The sequence below is a fragment of the Bubalus kerabau genome, chromosome 12 (genome assembly GCF_029407905.1).
Source record: "Bubalus kerabau isolate K-KA32 ecotype Philippines breed swamp buffalo chromosome 12, PCC_UOA_SB_1v2, whole genome shotgun sequence".
Lineage (NCBI taxonomy): Eukaryota > Metazoa > Chordata > Mammalia > Artiodactyla > Bovidae > Bubalus > Bubalus kerabau.
Window position 1 is genome coordinate 33,216,631 of NC_073635.1, and position 23,979 is coordinate 33,240,609.

The 23,979-nt window shown below is 44.7% G+C and overlaps 1 protein-coding gene across 2 annotated transcripts in view; it reads left to right on the forward strand.

Moving 5' to 3' along the window:
• The window catches only part of USP12 (ubiquitin specific peptidase 12), a 59,441-nt gene that overhangs the window by 13,624 nt on the left and 21,838 nt on the right, over positions 1-23,979 (forward strand). Inside the window, exons 1-2 of one of the 2 annotated variants that reach the window (XM_055542497.1) lie at positions 14,072-14,373; positions 18,646-18,726. In XM_055542497.1, the coding sequence (XP_055398472.1) occupies positions 14,320-14,373; positions 18,646-18,726 (135 nt within the window). In that variant the 5' untranslated portion in view covers positions 14,072-14,319. Of the gene's footprint in view, positions 1-14,071; positions 14,374-18,645; positions 18,727-23,979 lie in introns of those variants that run through there. The other variant, XM_055542498.1, reaches the window with a different exon arrangement.

Below are 23,979 nucleotides of genomic sequence, written 5' to 3' on the forward strand. Positions count from 1 at the left end.
AATGTGACGGACAGCAATGTGTAAAGAAGCCAGAAGTCACCAGTAACCCATTAATCATTTACTCGTATTTGATAACATGTTTTTGTATCTCTCCTGGTCTTTTCCATACATGGCAGACATGATTTTTAAAACACAATTTGTATTATTAAATATGCTCTTACCGTCTTGTGGGTAATTGAGTTAATTATTAATGCTAGTGCTCTCATAGCAGATGTTTTATTTGCTCTTGTATCTTTCTATTCTCTGACCTCTTGGAAACCAAGATATATTTATTTTTGTTGTTTCTCGTTCTGTCTTCTGACAACCAGAGTTTGGTATTACAGATTTACAGTTTTGGAGTTTAAAAAGAACCTTTTGACAACTGGCCCTTTACAGTATGTGGTGCAGGGGAGCTAAATCTGACGTCCTGATACTTCACAGTGATGCGCAGATTCTGAATGAACTCCTTAAGCATCATGGTTTAGTTTGAAGCTCAATGGGAACTAGTGTACATTATTATTAATTTGTCCTTCCTTCTGAAAAACTGCCAAACTGGAATGGCAAGCATTGGAAGAGAGTGGTTATGCAGGAAGTCTCCAGCCAGCAGACTGATTTCCAGAGGTCTTTTTGAAAGTCAGTCAGTTGGTGCTCATTGACTCTCCCGCGGAAACAGTGTATATAATTTAGTTCCTTAGCCAAACGGATAAGGCCTGTTTTAGCCGGAGTGTTACTGTGGTTCAGCCACATTATGACATGTGGTTCATGCAGAGGGGCTGCTGTTGCCACCTGGGAAGGTGGGACTCAGTCTCATGTTTTTGCTGCCTGTTGTTTTTCAAGAAGACTCCCTGGGGAAGGTCTTGCACTTCGCTAGTGATCTGAGGTGGACCTGACATGGGGAGGGGGTGTGATGAGGAGAGGGAGCTCTGTGATTCTGACCCGCGTTGCACTTTCCCCTCTGCCATTTATTAGTTACAGCCATGGGCCTATTGCCTTCAACCCTTGAGTTTATTTTCTGTATAAAGTGGGCCCCACATAATGTGCATAATAGCTGGGTAGTGCTGACTGCATGCTTGTCATTATTCTAAGCCCTTTGCATACATGAATCCGTTTAGTTTTCATGGTAGTTCCGTGGGGTTGGAACTGTTGTTTTCCTTTATGGGTGGGAAAAGTGAAACTGAAAGTCGCTCAGTCATGTCTGACTCTTTGTGACCCCATGGACTATACAGTCCATGGAATTCTCCAGGCCAGAATACTGGAATGGCTAGCCGTGCTCTTCTCCAGGGGATATTCCCAACCCAGGGATCGAATCCAGGTCTTCTGCATTGCAGGCGGAAAAAGAAGAGAAGCGAAAAGCAAAGGAGAAAAGAAAAGATATAAACATCTGAATGCAGAGTTCCAAAGAATAGCAAGAAGAGATAAGAAAGCCTTCTTCAGCGATCAATGCAAAGAAATAGAGGAAGACAACAGAATGGGAAAGACAAGAGATCTCTTCAAGAAAATCAGAGATACCAAAGGAACATTTCATGCAAAGATGGGCTCAATAAAGGACAGAAATGGTATGGACTTAACAGAAGCAGAAGATATTAAGAAGAGATGGCAAGAATACACAGAAGAACTGTACAAAAAAGATCTTCACGACCCAGATAATCATGATGGTGTGATCACTCACCTAGAGCCAGACATCCTGGAATGTGAAGTCAAGTGGGCCTTAGAAAGCATCACTACGAACAAAGCTAGTGGAGGTGATGAAATTCCATTTGAGCTATTCCAAATCCTGAAAGATGATGCTGTGAAAGTGCTGCACTCAATAGGCCAGCAAATTTGGAAAACTCAGCAGTGGCCACAGGACTGGAAAAGGTCAGTTTTCATTCCAATCCCCAAAAAACGCAATACCAAAGAATGCTCAAACTACCGCACAATTGTACTCATCTCACACGCTAGTAAAGTAATGCTCAAAATTCTCCAAGCCAGGCTTCAGTAATATGTGAACCGTGAACTTCCTGATGTGCAAGCTGGTTTTAGAAAAGGCAGAGGAACCAGAGATCAAATTGCCAACATCCGCTGGATCATGGAAAAAGCAAGAGAGTTCCAGAAAAACATCTATTTCTGCTTTATTGACTATGTCAAAGCCTTTGACTGTGTGGATCACAATAAACTGTGGAAAATTCTGAAAGAGATGGGAATACCAGACCACCTGACCTGCCTCTTGAGAAATTTGTACGCAGGTCAGGAAGCAACAGGTAGAACTGGGCATGGAACAACAGACTGGTTCCAAATAGGAAAAGGAGTACGTCAAGACTCTATATTGTTACCCTGTTTATTTAACTTATATGCAGAGTACATAATGAGAAACGCTGGACTGGAAGAAACACTAGCTGGAATCAAGATTGCCGGGAGAAATATCAGTAACCTCAGATATGCAGATGACACCACCCTTATGGCAGAAAGTGAAGAGGATCTAAAAAGCCTCTTGATGAAAGTGAAAGTGGAGAGTGAAAAAGTTGGCTTAAAGCTCAACATTCAGAAAACGAAGATCATGGCATCCGGTCCCATCACTTCATGGGAAATAGATGGGGAAACAGTGGAAACAGTGTCAGACTTTATTTTTCTGGGCTCCAAAATCACTGCAGATGGTGACTGCAGCCATGAAATTAGAAGACGTTTACTCCTTGGAAGGAAAGTTATGACCAACCTAGATAGCATATTCAAAAGCAGAGACATTACTTTGCCAACAAAAGTTCGTCTAGTCAAGGCTGTGGTTTTTCCAGTGGTCATGTATGGATGTGAGAGTTGGACTGTGAAGAAGGCTGAGCACCAAAGAATTGATGCTTTTAAACTGTGGTGTTGGAGAAGACTCTTGAGAGTCCCTTGGACTGCAAGGAGATCCAACCAGTCCATTCGGAAGGAGATCAGCCCTGGGATTTCTTTGGAAGGAATGATGTTGAAGCTGAAACTCTAGTACTTTGGCCACCTCATGCGGAGAGTTGACTCATTGGAAAAGACTCTGATGCTGGGAGGGATTGCGGGCAGGAGGAGAAGGGGACGACAGAGGATGAGATGGCTGGATGGCATCACCGACTCGATGGACTTGAGTCTCAGTGAACTCCGGGAGTTGGTGATGACAGGGAGGCCTGGCGTGCTGCAGTTCATGGGATCGCAAAGAGTCGGACACAACTGAGTGACTGATCTGATCTGATCTTTACCAGCTGAGCCAACAGGGAAGCAAACTTGAGGCACAAAAAGCTGAAGGAGTTTTCCTACCGTCATGCAGATCTAGGGTTCAGATCCCTTGAGTCTGGGTCCAGAGTCTTGGTTTATAACTGTCTCACTTAACCGGTTGTCCAGAAGCACTGCTCTGAGGTTAATGGGGGGCTCGCAGGTGGCTCAGTGGTAAAATACCCACCTGGCTATGTAGGAGACGTGAATTCGATCCCTGGCTTGGGAAGATCCTCTGGAGAAGGAAATGACAACCCACTCCAGTGTTCTTCCCCAGGAAATCCCATGGACAGAGGAGCCTGGCAGGCTAGAGTCCATGCGGTGGTGAAGAGTCAGACATAACTAGGCGACTGAGCACACACACATGAGGTTACTAGGAGGAGTAAATGAGATGGTATATTAGGGATCTGGTTCAGTAAATGTTAACTCCCTTCTTCAGCTCTCAAGTAGTCTTCCAGGAACCCTGTGTATTCATGGCTGACTATATACTCAATCAAATTATGAATTTCCTGTATCAGCAAGGTAAATTTTAGTAACATAGTAGTACTTCGCTTGACCTGTCTGCACATTACCTTCTTATTTCAGGTGGAAATCCTCAGTCAAAATTCAGGCAGTTTTGGGGTGAGTGGAAAGGGAGGGACAGACCCTGGGAAGGGTCTGCCCAGGACATGGTGGAGTCGCTTGGTGTCAGGCATCATCGGCAGCTGGAAAGTCTGAGGTGTCAGCGCACTTGCCGCTGGAGGGTAGGGCCATCTCTCTGTGGTGGTTCTGAGTTATACTTAGCTCTTTCTTAGTTTAGGTTCTAGTGGGAGAAATTAACCTTTCGATTAAAAGTTATGTGTTCAATAAAGGAATTGAATTCTAAGTGGGCAGATTCTGATGGATCATCTCAAAATCAGGGCTTCCTTCGACCTGACAGATCCATTCCTCACCTGTGACAAGCCGTGGCAGTTTTCTAATGCTGTCTCTCATGTACAACATAGTACCTGTGTGTGACTTCACCTGCGTTTATATATATCCTAAGATCCGCTGGAGGAGGGCATGGCAGTTCACTCCACTGTTCTTACCTGGAGAATTCCATGCACAGAGGAGCCTGGTGGGCTACAGTCCAGCAGGGGTCGCAAAGAGTTGGACGCAAATGAAGAGACTTAGCATGCATGTACCACATAAAATAAAGTGGGCCTAGGGCTTCCCTGGTGGCTCAGATGGTAAAGTGTGTGCCTGCAATGCGGGAGATCTGGGTTCGATCTCTGGCCAGGAAGATCCCCTGGAGAAGGAAACGGCAACCTACTCCAGTACCCTTCCCTGGACAATCCAATGGACAGAGAGTCCCTGTAGGCTACAGTCCATGGGGTCGCAGAGAGTCAGGCACGACTGAGTGACTTCAATTGGGTATATGAAATTGCTGTAGGAAAGCTCTGTCTTTCTAAAGAAGTTTCTGACATTATTTTATCTAAGAACAACTGTTTTAGAAACAATTTTATACACGTGTGTAGCACAAGCTGGAGGAACCTTACTACTGTGGTAGGAATATTGGATGTATCAGCATTACAGAAATGAATCTTCCTCCATTAGATGTAAACTAAGGAAAGCTCTGTTGAATGTGTCTGCAAGCTTAAATGTTGTATTTTGATCTGTACGCTGAACTTCTTTACCAAAGAAATCATTAATCTAGGCAAAGTCCAGCAGAATGTTAACGGTAATAGATAGAGATGTGTAGGGTGTTCAGTTGGAGCAAACTGAAAAGAATGAAAGGTGCAGTCGTGCTTGGGAAGGTAAAGATTTAAGGTGTAGAATGTGAATACAAGGCTGCGTTCTCGTCTCACCTGGGGCCCTCTGGGACTGAAATGTGTGCCGACACCTGGCCCACACTGTCTCAGGCAGAGCAGGGCACCGTGGTCCTTCTGCAGGGTCAACGTTGATCTCTCTGTTGTATCCTGGGGTTCCAGAATCAGTGTTTCTTTAAACTCAAGAGACAGAACGATGGCAAAACTAAAGGGGCAAACACCGCACGAGCTGTGACAAATGCAGAGCTTCAGAATTGAAGACTGTCACAAAGTTCGCAGCTTAAACCAGCATGCGTTTGTCATCGAGCAGATCCACTGCCAGGTGAGGCTCTGATGAGAACTGACCTCTGGCCAGGGCACCAGCTGCAGCCTTGCAGAGGGCACAGGTTGGAGGGGCCTGGCTTTTGGCCGGCTGTCTGTAGGAGACAACCCTCAGCACTGAGAGGTCGCCTCTAGTTCCTGGCTGTGAGACCTCTCTGCAGGACCCCTCCTCCATGTAGCCCTCCCCTCCATGTGGCCCCCCTCTGTCCTGGGATGGTCCTCTCAGCTCCTGGCAGCCTGTTCCTTCAGAGCCAGTCAGTGAGTCAGACAGCACGCCAGGGAGCGGTGCAGAGTCTTCTATAACCAAAGAATCGTTGTCCCGTGACCTTCGTCAGATTCTGTTGGTTAGAAGCAAGTTGCTGGCCCTTCCTGCAGTCGAGGGGAGCCCTTTAACTCTGTCCACCACAGTGATGCCTTCCCAGCAGCTTGTCAGTGTGAAGTCAGCCTGACTGAGGCTGTTTCTCCCCTTGCTTGGTAAATGTCCTGCTTGTGATTATTTTCTGTGAAGGGGCCACCTCTTTCTAAATGAATCCGTTATCTGAATCACTTCTTTGGCAGTTCATCATGTTTCCCATTCTGTTTTAACCAAGCGCAGTCTTCTTTCCTAAAGAAAAACAGACGTCTCTCGGGTCAGCGCTTCATGTCGCGTGCCGCCGTGCACCATCTGCTGTCTGCAGCCCAGGGTGTCTCTTGACCAGCCTGTCTTCTTCCTTCCCACCTGCTGTACACCTCCTGGGTTATTCTGAGGTGAATCCCAGGTACCATGTTATCACTGAAATTAACTTTTCCTGTTGGGCCCTGGTTCTCCTCTCCTACGCTGTGGGTTCCCTGCAAATAGGGATCGCCTTGTCCACATCTTGCTTTGCCTGGTGGTGCCAAGTGGGTAGGCAGCTACACACACATGTGCAAAGTCATTTCAGAATCCCTATCGCTTTCCACATAGACTTGTGATGGTGAAGCAGTCCTTTGATAACAAGACTCCGCAGTAACTCAGGCCTGTGGTGGGAGGATTCCTAGACAGAATCCTGCCTGAGTTCTAGCCGGAAGGAACCCTGTTCACACAAAGCTCGTGTGTTCTGGGTGGGGGAGACATATGTCCTGGCCCCCTCCCCAGTGCACTCCTGGCTGCACTTGTTGATGTATGATTGTATCCTCCGTAGAGACCAGCCGATATCTTAGGATTTGTGTATTTCATAGACCTCAGTGGCTAAGTGTTTATGTAAATGTTTGGAGGTGCAGCTGAGACCATAAAGCATTACCTGTATTCAGCTGATAAATTTTGTTACACTTAGAGATCTGAGATAAAAAAAAAAAACTCGGAATGTTTTCATTCATTTTTGATGCCTCTTCGTTCATCTTCAGGCTGCTTGTAGGTGCCTCTGGCAGCAGCGTTTTGTTCCTGATGTCTCTGTGTCATCCGGCCCAGCGTGTCTGCATGGCATCTCCTCTCTCGTTTAAGTGCATCCTGTGTAGGTCTCTCTTTATGACACTGGTGGATACTATGGCTTGGGATGGCGTTCCTGTTCACAGAATGGAGCACTGCTTTTTGTCTGGGTTCCTGTTCACAGAATGGAGCACTGTTTTTTGTCTGCATTCCTGTTCACAGAATGGAGCACTGTTTTTTGTCTGCTTGTTTGCTGATACCCCACATAATATATCACTAATTGCTGACCTAGTCTTTCCTTTATAAAAGTGATTTTTAAAAGACTATTTATTTTATTTATTTGGCTGCACTGGGTCTTAGTTGTGGCATGTGGCATCTAGTTCTCAGACCAGGGATCGAACCCAGGCTCCCTGCATTGGGAGCTTGGAGTCTTAGCCACTGGACCCCCAGGGCAGCTCCCTGTAAAAGTGATTTTAAAACTTTGTTAGAACATCCATTGGGAGAAGGCAATGGCACCCCACTCCAGTACTGTTGCCTGGAAAATCCATGGATGGAGGAGCCTGGTAGGCTGCAGTCCATGGGGTCACTAAGAGTCGGACACGACTGAGCGACTTCACTTTCACTTTCCACTTTCATGCATTGGAGAAGGAAATGGCAACCTACTCCAGTGTTCTTGCCTGGAGAAGCCTGGTAGGCTGCAGTCCATGGGGTCGCACGGAGTTGACTGAAGCAACTTAGCAGCAGCAGCAGCAGAACACCCATCACATTCTGTAATGAGATCACGTCTCTAGCATTACAAAATTATGTTCAAGTTGTGTTCAAGTTCCTTACTTCTTCTGTAGAGGAATTAGAATTACTGTTTGTTGGGGTTGTTTCAGACTTCCTCGGCTTACTCTTCGCTGTTCAGAAGGAAGTAACTGTGAGAGTATTTTTGGTAGTAGGAAAGACTTAAGGGGACCTGAGTGGAGAGCAGGTCCCTATTCTTTGGGATTTGGGGGAGGGGGCACCATGTGTCTGGGCAGGTGATGTGTGTGCTCACCGTGGGACTCACGTTTCCCTCCTCAGACTGAATAGAGGAGACCTGTTCCCCACCTCTGTGTCAGTTTCAGAATATAATGGAAGATGATTCTAGACGGCAAACCAAATGGGATAAGGATATTTTTGAAGTTGAGTCACCTTTGGTCTGCACACTGCTTCTCTCCATGTTCTATCCCGTGGGAATCAGCATCACTAGAAAGAGCAGTCCTTTAGTCCTCTTCTTTGGAGTGTGGTGACATAGTCATAGTGTGACTAATAAGTTTTCAAATTTGTTCTAATTTATAAAAACTATTCTGAAGTAGATAATGGATCTATGAGTTTCTTTTACATTTCTGGATGTAATAAGAAAGCATTGTTGGAAGTGACTTCAGGGAACAGTGGTCTGAGTGAAACAGCCTTTGCTGTGGGGTGCGAGTTTCTGCTGAGATTGGTTTAGCACCAAGAAGGACTCCTTTCATGACTGTAGATGTTTATTAGCAGAGCTTGTTATAGGATTTAGATATATTAGTGTTGTGTGGAGCGCAGACTACTGGAAGTGATATTATACTTGTTAATATAAAAACTCTTATGAGATCTGCTATAAAGGACCCTGTGGCCAGTGTGAGCACATGCACGTCTGCTTCTTCAGTGGCACCATCTGTGGGAGTCACAGAAAGGTGTGTCTGCGTGCATGTGCTGAGTGGCTGGCTATTGGTGCTTTGTCTGTTGAACTGCAATAGAGCTAGAGGGTGAGCGGCGTTACCGATGCACCAGATCCTTTGAGGGATTCCTAGAGGACTGGAAAGTAGTGATGGGAAAGAAAAGAAGCAAAAAACAGACCAGCCAGCTGTGGTCCTCCCCAGAGAGCCCCTGTGGAAGCTTGAACTTGGAATCTGCCGTTCATGGTTGGCTGTGGCTGTGATGCCGTCACCATGGTAATCGCATCTAGCCTCTGGCTTGGGAGAGCTGGGTCAGGGAGCCTTCTCGCTTCCTATTGACACAGAGTAGTGGGCACGTGGGGTCAGGCCAGAGACCTGGTCTTTGCAGAGAGTGGCTGACCTTCTGTCTGGGGGTGGGTGGACTGGCCGTTAGGGCTGGGGAGAGAGCAGGGACCAGCATGTGATGGGCTGGGTCCCCGAAGACCTAGGGCCAGCCCAGGGTGCAGCCACCCCCAGCCACGCCCCCTGGCGCTCTGCCTCCCTGTCCCTCCCAGCTCTTCCAGGACCAGTGGGGAGGAATCCCAATCAGAGATGCAGATGCTGGCCATCTTTCTTTCACAAGTTATATCTGCTAAGCGGGGGTTTCCAGACACTTAAGGGAAACCGGGGAGGGAGAAAGAGAACGGGAAACTTGAAAAGTTCTCCTTTAAGTGACAATAGTTAAATGTCCAAGGGCCATGTGTCTGTTCCTTAGGTTTTTTTCTTGTTGACTTTCCTGAACTTTGTTGCAGCGATGATTTTTTTTTTTGGTTTTTGATAGTTGTAAAGTTTTGCCGCCTTTGTAACTCACCTTTTCTTACGTCGAAGTTACTCAACGTCTTTTTGTCTGCTTTCGAGTTGAGCTCCCGGGCAGCATTGGCTGCCCTCCAAGCTGCTGTCTGTGGAGCTCCTGTGTTGTGAGTGAAGTGTGGTGGGTGAATTGTCACAGAAGCAAATGTGAGTGGTCCAGCCTCTGCCCAGGTAAACAGGTAGTAGGGATGGGGAGGAAGGAGGGACATAGAAGGAGAGTTTCACAGCAGTAATTTACCTACTTTATGAGATTGGTAAATCTGGCTAGAGAGTTAAATATAGAATTACTAGATTCCCTAAAGCAATCTTATACCCAGTAATTCGTAATAAAAACTGGGAGGTGGCGTGGGGAAGGAGAACCGGAGGCGTGTGTGTGCCAGTTTCGCATTTGCAGAGCAGATTTAAAGCTGGTAACGAGACATCTGTAATTTACAGCTGTGATAATAACCACTGTAGCGCTGAAACCAAGCTGTTAGCAGCCGGTGTCTCTGGGGAAAGGAACTGAAGGGAGGGGGCGACCAACAACACCTTGCTTTTACTCTCTACCCTCTGCACTTTGCATTGTGTTCAGTATATGAGCTTGCAGTATTTATTAAATAAGGTGTTACATGAGGCGCACAAAAGGGATTTGGTGCTTGTTCTAGTATTTATTACAACTGTCCAGGGGGTGCTAACTTAAGACTTTTGGATAAAGAGCTATGTGTTTTCTTTAACCTGCCCAGTAGCTTCCCAAACAAAGTACAAGTGAGGTAGTTCGCTGTCTTCTGTTGGAATTTTCCGTTGTGTTGTTCCGTTTGGTTGAAACCATCACTTGAGTGACTGATGCTTCTGATAGCCTTACAAAGGGCAGCTTCACTCTCGTTGTTTGCTTTCCAGCCCCATGACCTTGGCAGAGTAGGTGTTTTCCTGTATTAGGAGGTGCAGAGACCACACCAGCCTTGGTGACTTGTCCGGAGGTGGTGCTGAGCTTGGGCTCAGACTCTGTCCCCGATTCCCAGCCCCCACACAGGATCTCTGTAGCATTCCCAAACTCAGGCTCCCACTCCGATTTCTCCCTGCATTTGGAACATTGTGTTCTAGTTGTATTTAAAACAGGTAAGCCTGTGTTTATTTTGAAAGGTGAGTTCTGTTGAGGTTTTTCAGCAGTGCCGCACACGACGCTGGGAGTCACTCAGCCTCTCACTGTTGGGCATCTGGACCGCACTTGCTCTCTGCCCTTCTGTCCCCGTCTTTCCTCAGACAGCAGTGCCTCCCGGAATTTTCCCTGTGTCTTTATTTTGCACTCTTGTAGCTAGCTCAGTCAGAGCAGTGGAAGGTAGGTATTGTTTGCTTCAAGGTTTAACTCATCTTTTGGGCTTATGACACTAAACAAGCAATGCTTGGCCTTATCCGATCCTCATGGTGAGGTTTTTTAACTCAAGAAATTATGGATTTCAGTAGTGACTTGCTCTCCAGGAAAACAATGGTGGGGGAGGACGCGTGATTAACTCTTGTCTTGGGATCCCAGTATAACAGCCTTGACACTTGATCATGAAGTCCTTTTCTTAAAATTGTGGTCAGATATATATAACAAAAAAAAAATTGCCTCTTCAGTTAATCTTATGTATAGATTTCAGTAACATTAATTACATTTGCCATGTCGTGGCAGCTGTCACCGCTGTCTTATTCTAGAATGTTTTCATCACCCCAGCCGGAGCTCCATGGCCATTCAGTAGAACTCCCCATTCCTCCCTGTCTGCAGACTTTGCTTAATCTAAAGTTAATCTACTTTCTGTCTTCTGTGAATTTGCCCAGTGGAGGTGTTCCATGTCAATGGAATCCTACACTATTTGTCCTCTTGGGTCTAGGTCCTCTTATTTCACTTAGCATAATGTTTTCAAAGTTTATGCATGTCATGGCATGAATCAGTACTTCATTTCTTCTTATGGCTCAATGATACTCCATTGTATTAGTCCATGGTTTGTGTATCTGTTCCTCTCTTGATGGGCATTTGGGGTTCTTTCTGCCTTTTGCCTTTAATGACTAATGCTGCTGTGAATGTTGACCTTCCTGTTTTCAGACCTTTTGGATATGTACCTAGGATGGAAATTGTTGAGCCATATGGGAATGCCATATTAAATTTTTGGAGGAACCACTAAGTTTCTTCACATCCTCACCAATGCCTGTTTTCTGTTTCCCCCCCTTGATTCTGGCCAGTTTGATGGGTGTGAAGTGGCACCTTGTGATTTTGATTTGCATTTCCCTAGTGAGTAGTGATACTGAGCATCTTTAAATGTACTTGTTTGCCATTTGTGTATCATCTTTGGAGAAATGTCAGTTTGAGTCACTTGCCTATTTTTTGGTTGGGTTGTTTTTTTGTTTTGTTTTGTTTTAATTTAACTTTACAATATTGTATTGGTTTTGCTGGGTTGTTTTTTTTTTGTTCTTGGATTGTAAGAGTGCTTTATTCTGGGTGTTTATCCCACTTGGTCATGGTCGGTAATCCTTTTAGTACATCCTTGAATTTGGTTCACTAGTGCTTTGTTGGGGTTTCTGCATCTGTATTCATAAGGGATAGCGCCTGTAGTTTTTAGTGTCTTAGTCTAGCTTCAGAGTCAGGGTGATGCTGGTTTCATAAAATGAGAAAGTATTCTCCCCTCATTTTTTCCGAAGGGTTTTAAAGCCTGTGGTTGTAAGTCTTCTGACATAGTTAATGCTGAGGGTTTTTTAGCTGAACAGTGGTGGTGGAGGGCCTGACCCCAGGAACTTCCCCCTGTGTCTCCTCTGTGACGTCTTTCCATTCTGCGGGGTGTTTTGGACAGGACTCCGCGTGCTGCCAGCTGCAGTCAGTTCCTTTCTGTGTCTAACAACTATTTCAGTTTGATGATAATTTTAGTTTTTATTACAGTTAGCCCCTGGAATCTGGAGTATGAACCCTGTTGTTACAGTAACAGAATAATTCAGTCAGTCAATAATTTACATAGTTTTGATTTCACTTCAGCTTAATAATACGTTGTAGCTGGATGGTGATTTTCCTTGCAGGAGTGTGAGGGACTTTTCACATAGTTCACTTTACTGTAACACAGGATTTGGGGAAAACTGAGGGGTTCATGTTTTTGTAAGTGGGAAAACGTTGGTCCCCGTTTTCTGATTGAGCGGTTTGGCAGTTAGACCTAATATACGTGTACTTGAATATTGGAACAGAAGTCTCACAAACCACCGTTTACTCTCTCGGTAGGGAGAGGCACTGTGGCCTCTTGAGCGTCACTGAAAAGGGAGCAGCGGTTGTGATACTCTGCTACCTACTGAGGGCTGCGACCTTTTTGGTTCTCAGATGCTTACTGAGGTTCATCCTTTCTGGAGGACTACTGCTTTGGGATGACTTTTAGGATGCCTGAGACTGAGAGTATGGGAATGGTTTGTTTTCTCATGAAAATGTTTGTTGTCTCTGGTTTAGTGTCGGGGTACAGTGTCTGGTTTAGCGTCGGGGCATGGCGTCTCTGGTTTAGCGTCGGGGTATGGCGTCTTCCAGGGGAACAGTCGTGGGCTCTCAGCCTTGTCTCCCTTCTCCATCTTCTGGTTTGGAAGACAGGAGCTTGCTTCTCACATCTCACTCTGGATTCACCCCTTTCCTGCCCGCACTCACTTCCTCCTTGCTTTGTCCACATCCTACCTCGCCTCTTCCTGTGCCTCCCGCACTGTTCTCGGTTTGTAGGGTCACTTGCTTCTTTGATCTTCAGGAAGCCTTTCCTGCCTGTTTTGGCAGTTCTCCTTTGGCTCCTGACCTGATCTGACCCTCTTCGGTATTAAACTGGGAATGATAAATGCTGGATTTCAAGATAGGACTTGAAACACAACAGTGGGGGAAATGTGTTTTCTCATATTTGTATTAAATACAGGCTATCTAGTATAAAGAACTGTAAGCTGTCTAATGGAAAGAAGGAAGTGCCGGCCCTCTGTATCTGTGGGTTCCACCTCCCAGGATCAAAAACATTTGTAAACAAAGTCCCAGAAAGTTCGTAAAAGCAAAACTTGAATGTGCCGTGCGCTGGCAGCTGTTCACATGGCATTTACACTGCACTAGGTGTGACATGACCTCGAGAGATGGCTCATGGGTCATATGCAAGAACCGCGTCGTTTCGCATGATGGGTTTGCGCATCCTTGGGTTTTGGGATCTGTGGAGGTCCTGGAACCAGTTCCCCACAGATACAGACAGACGACTATGTTCTTGATAAGTCCATTTTCTATATGGAGGTGTTGATCTTTTACATTTTCATCCCTTTTTATTTCTTGCTAAAATGTATAAAGTTTGCTATTTTCTTAAGCATTGTACACTGAACATAATTAGCTTTTCCAAATACATCTTCACAGATAACCATTTTTTAATCATAGTCGAGCTTTAGATGGTAGAAGAGATTTCCTTAATTTACTGCCTTGAAAACATTCCTGGGTGTCACTTTGCTTTTGTGTAATTGTTTCTTTCAACGGCAGAATGCAGGGCGGTCAGATGTGTTTTCATGGTTGACTGTGTAAACGTTGTCCTTCAGAAGAGCCATCTCCCGAATGGTTTTCTTTTTTCCTATTTGCAGCTGTGTCCTCAAAACACAGTATCTTTATCAGTAAACAGAAGGTATCCTTATAGTTTCTACTTCTCTTCTTTCACATGGGTTGGTGGTTAATTTTCGGTGAGACACTCAGTTTTTTAAGAATTGGACTAGGCCAGGCCAGGGTGTTGTTAGGAGAAGGCAATGGCACCCCACTCCAGTACTCTTGCCTGGAAAATCCCGTGGACGGAGGAGCCTGGTAGGCTGCAGTCCATGGGGTCGCTAGGAGTCGGACACAACTGAGCGACTTCACTTTCACTTTTCACTTTCATGCATTGGAGAAGGAAATGGCAACCCACTCCAGTGTTCTTGCCTGGAGAATCCCAGGGACGGGGGAGCCTGGTGGGCTGCCGTCTATGGGGTTGCACAGAGTCGGACATGACTGAAGCGACTTAGCAGCAGCAGAGTGTTGCTAAGTTGCTCAGTTGTGTCTGACTCTTCATGACCCCATGGATGGCAGCATGCCAGGCTGTCCATCACCAACTCCCGGAGCTTGCTCAAGCTCAAGTCCATTGAGTCAGTGATGCCATCCAACCATCTCATCCTCTGTCATCCCCAGCATCCAGGGTCTTTTCCAGTGAGTTGGCTCTTCATATCAGGTGGCCAAAGTATTGGAGCTTTTTTTTTTTAAACTGTCTCCATAATTACCATTGAGTTTTTTACTTTCCATTATAATTTTCAGATTTGAAAGTTTTATTTGATTCTTTAAAAACAAATCAGCTTAGGCTTTAAATTCTAATGTTTGTTCTTATAATCAGGCTTTTGCTGTTTCTTTGTATATACCAACCATTTGCTTTATGTCATGTCTGAAGTATATTAGCATCTTGAGCCTTAATTCTTCTGTCTGTATTTTCACTGGTTTTTACACATGGTGCTTTGTTTTTCTGCTTTTGTGTGTATGTGTGATTTTTGACTGTGAACTCAATCTCCTGGGAGTTTTACTTGCGGGAATTCCTTGTGGGTGGATTGAATTTGTCTTCTGGAATGAGTCTGTAATTCCCCTGTTTGCTAGTTGTGGGCACCATCCGCTTAGGACCTTGTTGAATTACATTTCCTGCCTGATTTTGTTTGTGTGTGTGAATCTGGGTCACAAGCTTTGATGGGGGCCAGCTTGTGGTTATGACTGTTAGGAAGATACTGGTCGTCTCTCCCACCCCCAGGCCAAGGACAAGGCCGGCAGGTTCTTTTGCCATCTCCTCTTGTGGTGCAGGGTTATTTCTTGTTCCGCCTTTGCTGAAGACACAGCCCTCTCGGCTCCCTTGCCGTGCTTGGGTCTCCTGCCGGTCCCCGTCTTGAGCGGGCCCTGAGCCTCAGCCCTGGTCTCCGTGCCCTGCTCGATCTGGCCATCAGCGTAGGGTGCTCGGGTCGCTGGTGTCGGCAGGTGCCTCCTCGTGAAATCCGTCTTTGGCATTTGCTCATCTCTCAGGTTCTCCCATCACTTGATTTTTGGTTTCTGCAGATTTCTTATTTTCTCACCAGCTCACTAAATTACTGTATATTTTTTTTAATTAAAAAATTCATCCACTTTTTGGTGGTTTTCATCAGGAGGGTCATAAATATCTAATCACTTCTTTGTGATGAATTTGTAGCAATAGGTCCTGAGTCTAAAATAATCTTACGTGGTAACAGAAGAGTCAGAAAGAATGTTTTTTTCCTTTAGTGTGCTGTGTTCTCAGACAAAACAGATGACATTCCTGATCCCCATGGCTTTAGAGCAGAGATTCCTGAGAGTGCCAACATTTCTTCCCTTTGTCCCAGTGAAGAACCATGATTTCACGCAGCGTTGTTAATTGCAGTAGGAACATATTTCTCAAGTGTGGGGATGGGAGACTGTTCAGAGCCATCCCCGTTGGATGTTGACAGGTTCTAGGCTCAATTTAAATCTTGGGCTGCTGGATGGACTATTACTTGATGTGATAGGGTTTGGCAACCTTCAACAGAATCTTAGAATCTTCAGGGGATGGTGTTTGAGAACTCTTGTAAATGTACTAAAAAAATTGTATAGCACATTTTCAACTTGGTGGGGTTTTTTTCTTTATTATTTTTTTTAACCAATTAATGTCTAACTACAGTGTTGAAAACACTTCTAAATTAAAAAACAAAAAAAGAACCACTCATCAGCCACTGGATGAGTCTACACTCTGCCTTTGTAGTTAGTGTTTGGCTAGAGGCAGGAATGTGCTCTGGTCGTTTCTGCAAGAGTCTTGAATTCCTGCCATGAGACTGTCCTCCGGCACGTTCACAGAATCAGCGCCGCGGTGTCATCGCGCTGCACTAAGGTATAGTTTACTGCGCTGGACCTTAACTTAGCACTCACGTCCGTAAGTTCCGTGCTCTCTGTACTTCCCATTGCAGTCTGCTGCCCTTACTCCATCTATAACCATCTATGGTGCTTGTCATGTGCTGGTTGACTTGGTTCCTAGAGTTTTGTGTTAATCTAGTAATGTCCTCAGAAGTGTGGATAAAAGTGATTAGACATGATAGAATGTTGAGTTAGAAGAGACTTTAGAAATTATCTGACCTTTAGCTGTGAAAACCTAAGTTGGTATAAGGGCTTCCTTGAACACCCAACAGATGAGCTTAGAGCTGGGGTTTGGAAAATTGCTGAAGAAATCTACCCTGGATATTCATTGGAAGGACTGATGCTGAAGCTGAAGCTCCAACACTTTGGCCACCTGATGCAAAGAGCTGACTCATTGCAAAAGACCTTGATGCTGGGAAAGATTGAGGGCAGGAGGAGAAGCGGGGGACAGAGGGTGAGATGGTTGGAAGGTATCACTGATGCAATGGACATGAGTTTGAGCAAGCTCTGGGAGATAGGGAAGGACAGGGAAGCCTGGCATGCTGGGTTCTTGATTCACCCTGAGGGCGAGAAATGCTTTCCTTGGGTGTGCCTGCTGGCTTTTACTGTTGCAAGTAGATGTCCTTTGACAGTAGCACCTTTTCTAGCTTTTGTGTATGTGTGTATGGAAAGAGGTTATACTTGTTTGAATGACACCAGTATCAGTTTGAATTCTTAGTGATAGTTTTCAGCACACGTGAGGAAATTCCGTGACAAGACACTCGAGCTGGCGGTATGGACAGTGGGCTGGTAGGCTCCCCACAAAGGGCTCTGGTTCAGTGGATCTTGAAGTTGCTGTCATAACTGAATTTCGTGTTATTATTAAAAAGTTCATGGAATGCCAAATTTAAATAGTATCTGTGAGCTAGGGATTGTATCAAGGTCTTATATAAAGCTGAATAGTATGTCTTAAACAAGTAAACATCATGTATAAATACAGGTGCTGGGTGGCTGGAATGTATTCAGGCAAATGTCTTGCTTTGGTCGAGCTTGACCACCAGCCTGCCTGGTCCCTTCCATCAGGCCTTGTTTTCAGGCCTGGTGTGTCAGGAAGCCAAGGAGGCGCCACCTGACAAAGGCTCAGGAGGCAGCAGGGGCGCGCTGGGCACCGGGTGGTGTTGAGTGCGGCTGTCCTGGGGAGGCGCCGTGTGCGTGTCGTCCTGTCCGTGGCTTCGTACACAAGGCAGCGTTCGGCTGTTTTGTGGGTAGTGTCAGTTGTATTCGTCTGGTCCTGTGTTTTCTGGGGAATTTTGAAGTTAACAGCTACTCTGTCTCCAGAATCGCTCTGACTTCCCTTTCAGACTGCGTCTGGAGTGCATTTGCTAGCACGCGCCGGTGCTCGGGGCCTTTGTCAACCCCGTCCCCCCAGTCCCTTTTCCTTCGGGGCCCCAGATGCACAGACGTGTCGACCGTATCCCTGAGACCGTGGCACACGGTTACTCTCTGAGCAAGGCCCTTCTTTTGTTGGGTGTCGTCTCATTCTCTGCTCTTGTCTTTCACCCCCTTCACTTCTGCGTCCTGGCCTCCTCCGGCCCCACTCAGGTGCGTGTCATGTACATCCTCCCAGCCCCCTTGCCGTGTGCTATTGTGTATATACGTGGTGGTGGTTGTGTTGATCTTTTTTCTGTGTGTACCTAGTATTATGTGTTTGAGAAATAACTGTGTTTGAATGCACTCTGCTTCGTGTCTTCTGACGGCTACGTGGTATCTGTCATTTTATAGGCCATCTGTTCGTAGATTGCGGTCAGCTGTGCCGTCATCGGTGAGATTTAAGGAAGCGTTCTTTTTTTAATTTTTTTTTCATATTATTTATCTATTTTTGGCAGTGTTGTGTCGGTCTTTGTCGCTGTGCAGGCCTTTTCTCAGGGGCTGTCCTCTAGTTTCTCGTAGCAGTGGCTTCTCTTGCTGTGGAGCACACGCTCGAGGCGCGCGGGCTCCTGTAGTGCCAGCACGCGGGCTCAGGAGCTGTGGCCACGGGCTGAGCTGCTCCGGGGCACGTGGGATTTTCCTGGACCAGGGATTGAACCCATGTCTCCTGCGTTGGCAGGTGGATTCCTTACCACTGAACCACCAGGGAAGCCCTCAGCAAACATTCTTGTCCCCCTTTGTTCTGCGTGAGAAATTTTCATGCGTACACTGCTGAAGAAGTGTTAGGTTGCTGAAGGTTGCTAAGGTTCCTGTTTAACTTCATGATGTCTCTGAGATCACGCACCTGTGAGACCACAGATACAGCAGGGGCTCTCATCCATCACATAAGAATCATGTAGGAAAAGGAGCAGGATTTAGTAGAATTCCTTGATCCAACTGTTCCTGCAAACTGTTTTTTGTTTTTTTAGTCATATTATTAAAAGGCTTTCTTCTTCATTGTCACCCTTTATTTTCTTTCCATAATGTTAGGTAGTTACAGGAAACAAAATCATTTTAAGGATCTCTCTGTAATGTGTATGCATCTGTGATAGTATTGGGAAAATACCCTGAATACTGAGATTTCTCCTTTTCATCCCATAGGGCGCCAATGCCTCGGCATTAGAGAAAGAGATTGGTCCAGAACAGTTTCCAGTCAACGAGCACTATTTTGGATTAGTCAATGTAAGTATCAATGTAAGTTAATACGTAAGTAGCCTATAGAATTGTGCTTGGAAGTAGTCTTAAGGACGATGAATGCAGTTCATAATTTATTAAAGGAAAATTGTTCATTCGCATCAGCAGATTTAATGCAAGAAACTCGACTTGGAATTTCAGAATTCTCTCTAATGGAAGAGAGAGAGGCACTGCCTGAAGCCTTAAGAGTCTTGGAACAGTTTCTAATTTATCAGCCTGATTTTTTTTTTTTTTTTTTTTTCTATTTTGTGTCAGAATTTTCTCATAACCAAAATCTCATATGGCCTAGACCAAATGATCTGATTCTTTGAGAATTATATACATGTCTAAATATAAGTGGTCTACATGTACAGATAGAAATAAATATAGTTTTGTAAATGTCTCTGTGTGTCTGTAGAATCTAAAGAATTTTCTTTAGAATTTTGAACTCTTTCCTGAATCATCAGAGAACACCACAGATCTTTACACGTTTGGCATGGTAGTTTATGCTATTGTACTGTACTGTTCGGTGGATCTGTAGCATTTTAAATATATATATATATATGTATGTGATAATGCAGGTATGAAAGTAAGTTTTATTAAACTTGGTTCTAGCATGTCGTTATGTACACATGGATTTCTTGTGCGATTTGAGGAGGGCAGATAAAGTGGTGTGTGGTGTCACCTTGCTAGGGGACTCTTCTTTGTCTGTGCTGGACACAGAATCAGCAGTGCCCACCCTCCACTGTATTCCCCTCCCTGGAGGAGACCACTCATCAATCCTCTGGCTCTTTTTTCTGGAATATGTCCTTATAGAGTAAATAAGGTAGTTATACTTCTATTTATATATATATATATATATATATATATATACACACTGACTTGCTGTTTTGGCAGAAACAGAAGCAGGAACTTTGCTGTCTTTTCCCTTCATCCCTGCCCAACTTCACTTTCCCTGGTTCTCCCAGTATGAAATTAATCTTGGCCTTAATTGTCACTTATTCTTAACCAAAGTCTTCAAGAGAACCAAAGAAAGCCAAGAAGACCTTGTGTCAGTTTCCACGGAGCTGTGCCCAGCAGGCCCCCTCTGTGCTCTCCTGGTGCCTGGCAGCGTCTCTTCTGTTGCCCTGCACGGCCCCTGCACTTGACTCCTTCCCTCCATCCCGACCCCTTCCCAGCGGTTTCCTCCCTTGCTTTGCAGAACACAGCCTGCAGTCACTTGTTAAGGAGGTGTGCACAGGTATAAACTCTGAGGTCGTGTGTACCAAAGACAGGTTTGGTTGTCTGTCTCTAAGTGTCAGTTGGACGTCCATCCTAGGGTATACCTGTCCTTCAGAGTCTTTGGGGCTTGCTCTGGTGCTTTCTGGCTTCTCTTGATGCTGAGAGGGCACTTGCCTCTCAGCAAGTCAGAGAGCCTCTCAGTAAGAGAGCCATTCTGGCTCTTTCTCTCTTACGAACGTGCCTTCTTTTCCCCTTTAGAAGGTGTCTGGGAGTCCTGAAGGGTGTTCTCTGTCCCCAGTGTTCTGAAATCTCATCCTGTCTCTTGATGGGAACCCTGTTGTGTTGTTTACTGACCCATTCAGACTAATGATGTGTGTCCCTCAGGTCTAAGCCATTTCTGGTACTATTATTGGGATAGTTTTCTTCCTGTTACTGTAAAGTCTCTGTTTTGTCTTTTTTTTTTTTTTTTTAATGGTTAATTGCATATTGAAACAGACTGATTCCTTATTTTTATTTTTTATTCCATTTTTGATCATTTCCCTTAGTCTGCATTTTAGACTGTATCTTCAACTGTTTTATCCACCCTTTGCATGTTTCATTTTTTAGAGTATTACCTTGTTTGTTTTTTTTTTTAAATCTTGTTTCATGGAGGCAATATCTTCTGCTCCTTTTCTTACGATATTATTCAAAGATTTTGTTGTTGCCGAGGTTTTCTTGCACTCACTGGATTGTTTCTGAGACCTTTGAGTTTATTTCCACTCCCCCCTTCACCTCTTTTTTAGTATCTTTACTATTGGAAGGTTTCCTCAAATTTTGTTCATCTAAAAGAGTGAAATTTTCTCTAAGTTTGCTGCTGTCTCTAGTCTATTGTCATCTTCTTTAGCCTTTTGAGTTTTTGCCTAATCTATTCTTTTACTGTCATTTTATTTGGGGTTTCCTGGGGAAGAGAGTTAAATGAATATTTAATTTCCCTTGTTAATTGAGAAGTCTAGCCTCGACTTCTGTATAGTATCTGAAATGCTTGCACTTACATTTAGAGTTGCCTAGCGATCAGAAGCCTCATTTCAGTTCTGGGGGAGTAGACCCCATTTTCTTCAGTCTCACTGCTCCTTTTCTGTGGGAACCACTCTTACCTGGTTCAGACCCCAAAGCTCATTTGTGTCTTGAACTGTCGTAAAGCTGTGCCCATTGTTAGTGTCCCGGGAGAACCTCTTTTCTTTAAAACAGTAGTGTTTTCTATATTGAAGGCTGTCTTGCCTTTAGCTTGTCCTGTGTAAGCATTCCAGCCTTCTCCCTTTTGTGCCTAAGTAACTTTTTTGCAAATAACCTCCAAACAAGTAAAACAACATACTTGATAGGATATGAGTCCTAAAGCTCTGTGGGGCTTCTTGAGTGGCTCTGTTGGTAAAGAATCTGCCTGCAATGCGGGAAACCTGGGTTTGATCTCTGAGTTAGGAAGATCCCCTGGAGGAGGGCATGGCAACCCACTCCGGTATTCTTGCCTGGAAAATCCCCAAAGACAGAAGAACCTGGTGGGCTGCAGTCCATGGGGTCTCAAAGAGTTGGACACGACTAAGCACAAAGCTCTGTGGTATTTTTTTTTTTTCTGCTAATGTTTTTAACTCAATATGATACCAGTATCCAAAAACCATTGTTGATTGTGTTACCAAAAGTTTCTAAGAAGGTATCATTTTTATTACTTCGTATGCACCAGTCTAAATTCAGAAGGTAGAGTTTGTGTTTCTCCCTGAAGCTGAATAAACGAAGTTCCAATAAAGCCAAGGAAAGCTGGAATTTCCGATCTCTGTGCCTTGTTACAGTGATGAAGAATTGAGATCCCTGAGATCCTGGGGTAGCCAGGGCTCCGGCTGTGAAGGGTTGATGAGACCTCGAACTCTGCTCAGAGATCAGTGGTGGTGAGAGTAGGCTCAGCTGACCTGGGACAACGATACATGCTCCTGTGATCTTTGGTCTTGGGCCACTTTACAGCTGTGTTGTGTGCCTTGAACCGTTTTCCATGAGCTCTATTTTCAACTCTTACATTGTCATCACCCTTCTCTCTAGTTTCCTTCTCCTTTTTTATTTGGAGTTATCACACTATTTATAGAGTCCCTTAAAAGCTAAGGTTGGAGCTCTGAGGAGTTGGGGAGATGGCTTAGTTAATTCAGAGGTGAACATTTGAGCATTTTCCTCCTGTCCCTATGCCTGTCTGCCAAGTCATTAGTGTTTATAAACAACACGGAATGCAGCTGCTTTAGGAACTTGGTGGTTAATCTTTCCTAATAATTGGATTCTGTTAAAATGAGGCACGTGTCTGTTTTCTTCTAATCAATCTGTTCTAGCAAAGTGTGCATTTCCAGGTTCATTTTAATCAATCTTACAAAAAGCAAATACTGAAAGCGAATACTGAAAAGAGTTCCTGTTAGGTCTGCCTGATTGAATCCCTTTTTGCAACTAGTAAAGTACTAGAATCACTCAAAGGCATTTGCTTTTGGGAAACTGTCTGTGCATTTGGGCAATTAGAAAAGTAGACTTTTTTTTTTAATGAAGAGAAGGAAAAAAACCCCATAGTTTAATTAACCTACCAGAAAATTCAGAGTGGTTACTCTTCACTTTGTAATAACAATCTAGTTTCCATTACTTTCAGTTGTAGATATTTTTATCTTGGAGGAACATTTTCGCAAATGATAGCTTTCATGGCAGTTGACTCTTCATGATAACTCTGATGTCTATCCCTGTGATTTGCATAATACATATAGTGGGGGTTTCCTATTGAGTTAACCCTTGTGGATATGTTAGTATTTCTGATGTTGCAGGATGTCAGGAGAAATGTAGGTGCCTGGTGGGGTACAGGGGAGTGCAGAAACCATCTCGAGAGGCGGAGGAGCCTTTGGGTGCTTTCTCTTGCTGTAAAATCCCTCTTTTACATGTCGGCTGTTTGTGCAGTTAGCTGAATTCGTTGAAAACAAATGGTTTTAATCTGATCAGCCAACTTGCCTTTTCCCCTTTATATCTTGTAGCCAATAAATACTTAGTCTAGTGAAGTTGAGTGAAGAGTCATTTAGACTGCTAGTGTCTTTTTCCTACGTTTTGTGCAGTTGCTCCATTTTTAGCAGCCTTTCGAGAATCATTTTAACTTTCTAATACATAAGCCCCCAAACACAAGTTGGTTGGGATTAATGAATCTTTTTGTGAGGCTGAACCATCTTATAAAAGGCTTTCTCCAACCTGAACTGATAGTAGTCATTAGTTGGAACTCTGAATGCAGGGAACAAGGGTCACCATGGAGGAAAGAGAAATAAAAATGAAACTTACCATTTGCAGGTTACAGGGTTGAGTAGGCTGATGTCTCTTGGTTCTATTTTCTTTTGTGTTGATTTCATTCTCCGTTAGTTTCTTCCCACCTGGTGTCCTTAGGCTGCTCAAAGCCTATATTATCAGAGATCGCAGACTGTTCATATCAAACCTGACCAAAGAACTCGGGCCAGATTGGATCAAGTGCCTGACCCTGTGGCAGCATCTGCAGAAGGGCTTGTGACTGACCCCCTTACAGAATTTGCATAGAGAAGTCAGTTCCTGTGAGGAGGCCTGGGGCTGGGGAGCAGGTGAAGGGGGGAGGAGCAGGTGAGTAGAGGGGAGTAGGTGGGGGGGGCAGATCAGGAAGGGGGTCAGGATGAGGGTCAGGTGAGGGGGAGGAACAGCATCCCTGAGAATCTGGATTAGGTACCCTTGGCTGCAGGGAGCAGGTGGTTGGGGATGTGCCTGAATAGAAATTGTGGGGAGAAGAGGGTCTTCCCTTAGAAGGGGATGTTCATGGGACAGGCATCATCACCAACCAGCGTGGGCGACAGTGGAGCAGTTAGCCATTTAAAACATTCTGTTGACATTATGTTGACATAATAGTGGTTAAAACCAGTAGTTTCCAAATGGAATATGTAAGATGATTCATTGGGGGGCGGGGGCAAAAGTATGAGCACTGCTAATGTTTACTTTTATCTAAAAATGGAAGATAGATTAAGCTTTGCTGATTCTTAATAAATG